We start from the raw sequence: 5,270 nt of genomic DNA on the forward strand, positions 1-5,270 counted from the left end.
TATATTTTTTTGTTTGAAATATTATTAATTTTTTTCCCGAACCAGTATATGACCCTTATATAGAAGCAAAAATGGTATACTGTTTGCGCCTATTTGACAAGCGTGAATAGTTGAGCCTATCTGACAGGTGCGACTGGTTGAGCCTATTTGACAGGCGCGACTGGTTGAGCCTATCTCAGAGGCGCGATTGGTGGGACCCACAGGCGCATCTGGTGCTTAATTTTTCCCTTATATATACCACCGAAAATCAAATGAGCAACAAACACAAAATTTAGTAGAGCAACAGTCACAAAATTTAGCAGAACGGAAGTAAGAAGATAGGGAGAAAAAAGAAAGAAAGGAAAACAAGAAGAATGATAAGGTATTTTAGTTTATTTCCTTTTAAATAGAATGTAGAGTTTTATTACTAATTTTATTATTTGAAAGTTATTTTGTTAGGTTATTAATTTTGTTGGCTTCTAAATGAAAAATTTTACATTAAAAATTTTATGTAACTTTTTTGCTATTCAAAACTGTTTTGAGAATTTTGGAATTTTTTTAACAGATCTAGTATTGAAGACGGAGAATTAGTTTTTCGTATGCGTTTATTTCAATGGAGAAATTTTGAAAACAACCGTAGGATGTATATTTGAATGCCGCAAACAAGTAGCAATGAGATTTAATAGAAATATCTCGTTTGATGATATGAAGGAAAAAAATTACTGAAAAAATTTATAGACGTTGTAGGAGAAGGATCTTGAAACATTTCTACAAGTTTCCAATTTCAACGAATCCCATAAAATTCACCAAAATGGAACTTGTAGACGATGAAGACGTGGAGACAATGGTCGCTCTTTATTGTGGGACTCGAAGCAACCAAAATGCACCGATTCAATTATTTGCTGAGTTAGCTGGTGTGGAGGCAACTAAAGATCCCACTTCATTAGGTGAAAAAGATGGAGCCCAAGAGCCGGGTATGGTGGTTCCGATATCGTACGTTGATAGTCAATCAACTATACACGGGATCGACATTGGTCTTAATGCTGCACCCAGTTAGTGATGATGTATACCATAGTAGTGATCCTTCTGATCATGAAGTCAGTAGTGATAGTGATCACGACGTGGACGAGGTCCCGGATGATATTGACGACGAAGGCGTGAATGAGGATGGAAACATTAATGCGTCTTTAGTCGAGAACCAGATTCGTCGTATTGTGATACACAATAATCCTAGGGCAGACATGTCTTGGATAGACCCCGATGTGGCACACGCAATAGAGTTCATGGAGTACCCTGAAATGCTACCTACTTACCAGATGGCTGTATATTCTGATCCTGAGGAGTTTTTCGTGGGCTAGAGATTTGAAAGTAAAGAAGAATACGTATTTTCCATTAAACGGTATAGTATGAATATATCAGTAGACTACAAAGTCGTCGTGTCTAAACCAACATTATATATTGGAGAGTGTTGGAGGTCGACAGAAGGCTGCAATTGGCGGATACGAGCTGCATTTATCCAGAATTCGCAGACGTGAAAGATATGAAAATTTGTTGGGCCTCACATATGCAGTTCAACACGTATGACAGAAGATCATCAAAAACTTGATGCCAAAACTATTTGTACGTGTATCATGCCAATGGTGAAAGACATGCCAACTATTAAAGTTTCGATACAGATTGCCGAAATACAGGCACCATTCCAATATCGATTGTTATATAGGAAATCATGGATAGCTAAATAGATGGTAATGGAGCAATTGTACATAGATTTCAATGCATCGTACAATGAGTTACAGGGATGGATAGCCGCCATGAAGGAGTACATGCCGGGGACTGTCATTGAGTTGCAGACACGACCTTATTATGGCTTGAATGACCAACTACAATATGGAAAAAGAAATTTCCATCGGATGTTTTGGAGGTTTGATCTATGTGTGCATGCATTTCCCCACTGTAAGCCGTTTGTGCAAATAGATGGGACATGGCTATATGGAAAAATATACAAAGATCTTACTTCTTGCGGTTGCTCAAGACGGCAACATGAACGTGCTCTCAATAGTATTTGCCATCATAGATAAGGAGAACATGGAATCGTAGAAATTCTTCCTTACCAACCTGCGGAGGTATGTTATTAGCAATGATAATATTTGCATCATCTTCGATAGAGGGAAATGATTAATTGCCACCATTAGGCGTTCTAGTGTGCCATAGAGATCCGTTTACTACATCCGGTACATCACGGCTAACTTCCATCGAGATTATAAGAATGCTGACTGAAAGAGATAAGTTGTGAAAATAGGTAAAGGAATGTAGACTGGAAGAGACAAGTTGTTAAAATGGGTAAAGGATTACCTTATCTTTTCAATATAAGTTTTAATGTTTTAGGGCAATACTGTAACTTATCTTTTCTTAATACATATACAACGCATGAGCTAGAGCCACACATTTTCCACCAAAGAATGACTCGACTTGAGAGTGACATGAAGAGTCAAACAAACACATTTTTCCGACAGTGGTTGGGTACCATAGAGCCGTGGCAATAGGCTTAAAGTTTTGACGAGGGCTGTCAATATGGTCAAATGACCACAAACTTGGTGGAGGGGATCAATGCTGTGTTGTTAAAAACATGACATATTTCGATTTCATCTATCTTCTCGGCTACATTTTACAAGTTAGCTACCTTGATGCCAAGAATGGGTCAACAAGTCAACCAGATGGAGGTGAGACACGTGCTTGTCAAAGATGTCAGGGATGTAATGGTTGCAAACCGTCGGATGACGAGGTCGATGACTATAGAAGTATATTCACGATGTAATGAAATGTTTCAAGTTACAGAGACCATTGGTCGTCGACTCGGTATACCACCTAGGTCCTACGGAGTTGATTTTCGAAATAGACAGTGCGATTGTAAAAGGTTTCAAACACTTCGTTATCCCTATGCACATGTTGTGGTAGCTTGTTCTAAAGTCTCGCTCAATGTAGAACAATTTATCGATAAAGTGTACACCCTCGAACGCAAGTTGTGTGTATGGGAGAACGAGTTCCCCGTGCTTCCTGACCTATCTACTTGGGAGGTTCCTCCGACAACCTTCGAGCTTGTCCCAGACAAAGGGTTGCGTAGGAACCCAAAAGGTTGTCTGTAGTCATCCAGAATCCATAACGAAATTGACATTAGGGAGAAATCTAACAGGAAGCTGTGTGGTGCATGCAGTTTAGCTAGTCATAATCGGAGTAAATGCCTACTCTGAAACTACCATATTAGACAATCGTCGCGATTGGATAGAAATTGAGATGTTGTTCATTACATGTTGAGAGGATTGAATCTAAAATTTGTCTAAAATTTGTTACAGTTAATGATACGGGGTTGCGCGCGGACCAAGATCGAGTTGCCAAGTCACGAGAAACTCCTACGAAAACCCTAAACAATTAGATCTGAAACGAAACAGAAAATTAAAAGATTAGATTTTTGAATTTTCAGATCTGAAATAAAATCCCCAAATCAGCAAAGAATCAAATTGAGAATAGAAATAAGTGTTAGGGTTCTTGAAACCCTCAAGGAGATTGTGATTCTGCCCAATTGAACACCAAGATAGTTTTCCCCCAAATTTCGACAATCTAATTTCACCCAAAAAGAGTATAGAAAAACCCTAGAAATTGGGGATTTTTGGGCTGATTCCTTAAGATAGAAAAAGGCTGAAAACACAATAAGAACAGAAAATAGATTAGATAATGATTCAGCACAAGTAGAAATAAAGAAAGAATTGACAGTAAGAAATTAAAAGATAAGTCCTAAGAAGCCTTGAAATCTCGAAAGATCTCACAACTCCCTTCAAACGGCTCTAATCTCCCCTCCAAAGAATATCAATGGCAAGAAGAAGGTTGAAGATGGCTCCCACAATCACAAGATTGTTAAAACAACTTCTAAAGAAAACTCAAGAGAGAAATCTTGGAGAAAACTCAAAGAAAATTCTGCTCTCAACAAATCTGAAATTTTAATAATAATGATAAGTGTTTAACAAGGTGGACAGCCATGCCTTTAAATAGGCCTTATAACTAGTCCTAATCTAATTAGAAAACTAAAATAAAAAAAACTCCTAATTATTTTAATATGGAAATTCGGTCAAAGGTCATTTTATCTGGGACTCTTGGACTGAATATTGACATAAAAATTTAAACTAAGTAAATAAATAAATAAATAAATAAAAATAAAAATAAAACTTTACAACTTGGGCCACTTTGACAATTTGGCCTGATTTTCAACTAAGTATGGATGGATTTCTTGATTGGGCTGGGAATTTGCTTATTGGGCCTCGCCTTCAAGAATTTGGGCTTTTGTGACTCGTATCATTCCCCCCTTCCTCAAAAAGATTCGTCCTCGAATCTGAAAAATCAAATGAACTCGACTTTCCTCTATCGAACGGGACTAATGGCAATTGAGTCCACTGAAAAGAATAGCCATGAGATAGTAAATAGCAACGGAAACAAGCTTGTAGTCCAATCATAAGCATAACAGAACAGGTATAACGTATGTGAATGGACAGATTCAGATTACCATGCAAACAATCTAATTTACTCACCACTGCCTCGTCAAATATTTGAAACAAAGATGGACATGTTTTAAGGCATTCAGTCGTCTCACATTGTTCCCACAAACCATGAATAAATTGCGAGTAATAAATCAAATGGTAAACATAATCGTCACAAGTAGGTATTTGAAAAGATTCACATGGTTCACAGAGTTGCATAATCATACCATGCATTAATCGACGGTCTATAGATTCACTCACACATGCATTATCAAAAACAAGAATCTTTTTATCAACCATCAAAACAGATAGATCATCAATAAATAAAATAGGACAGTCAAGCACGTTTCGATCTAAGTGTTCATCAACACGATCTTTATCACTATCCGAGGAGTACAAAAGTGTTTCAAAGGTTTCAAGCATCTTACCTCGATAAGCAGAAGAATAAGGGTCGATTTTACCTTTTTCATTTAAAATAAACCTTCGCTCATCGGGGGCATAGTGTAGTCGAATCTCCGTTGTTGAGTTAACCTTTGTCAAATGGAACTCAAACTTCATGTACAACCACATAAACTGTTTAAGACACGAATATAAATTGAAAACAAATTTGGAAAATTTTGTTACCTTATTCTCCAAAACAGATTTGGACAAATTCGAGGATTTTACACAAGGTAAATCAAGAGAATAACAAATCACGCTTCTTTTCGTAATGACTTTATCAACCACAATAGAAGAGTAACAATTAATCGGATCAAAATGAGGGGA

General features: G+C 37.2%; 1 protein-coding gene across 1 annotated transcript; it reads left to right on the top strand.

The window, feature by feature from the left end:
• Positions 1–2,672: 2,672 nt before the first annotated feature.
• Positions 2,673–3,122, top strand: LOC107887528 (uncharacterized). Its single transcript, XM_016811788.1, has one exon. The coding sequence runs from the start codon at positions 2,673–2,675 to the stop codon at positions 3,120–3,122; it is 450 nt and encodes a 149-aa protein (XP_016667277.1).
• The last annotated feature ends 2,148 nt before the right edge of the window (positions 3,123–5,270 follow it).

This window comes from Gossypium hirsutum, chromosome A10 (genome assembly GCF_007990345.1).
Source record: "Gossypium hirsutum isolate 1008001.06 chromosome A10, Gossypium_hirsutum_v2.1, whole genome shotgun sequence".
Classification (NCBI taxonomy): Eukaryota; Viridiplantae; Streptophyta; class Magnoliopsida; order Malvales; family Malvaceae; genus Gossypium; species Gossypium hirsutum.

What these genes read in the sequence shown, in the direction of transcription:
- LOC107887528 (XM_016811788.1), top strand. Translation starts at nt 2,673, where the DNA reads ATGGGTCAACAAGTCAACCAGATGGAGGTGAGACACGTGCTTGTCAAA.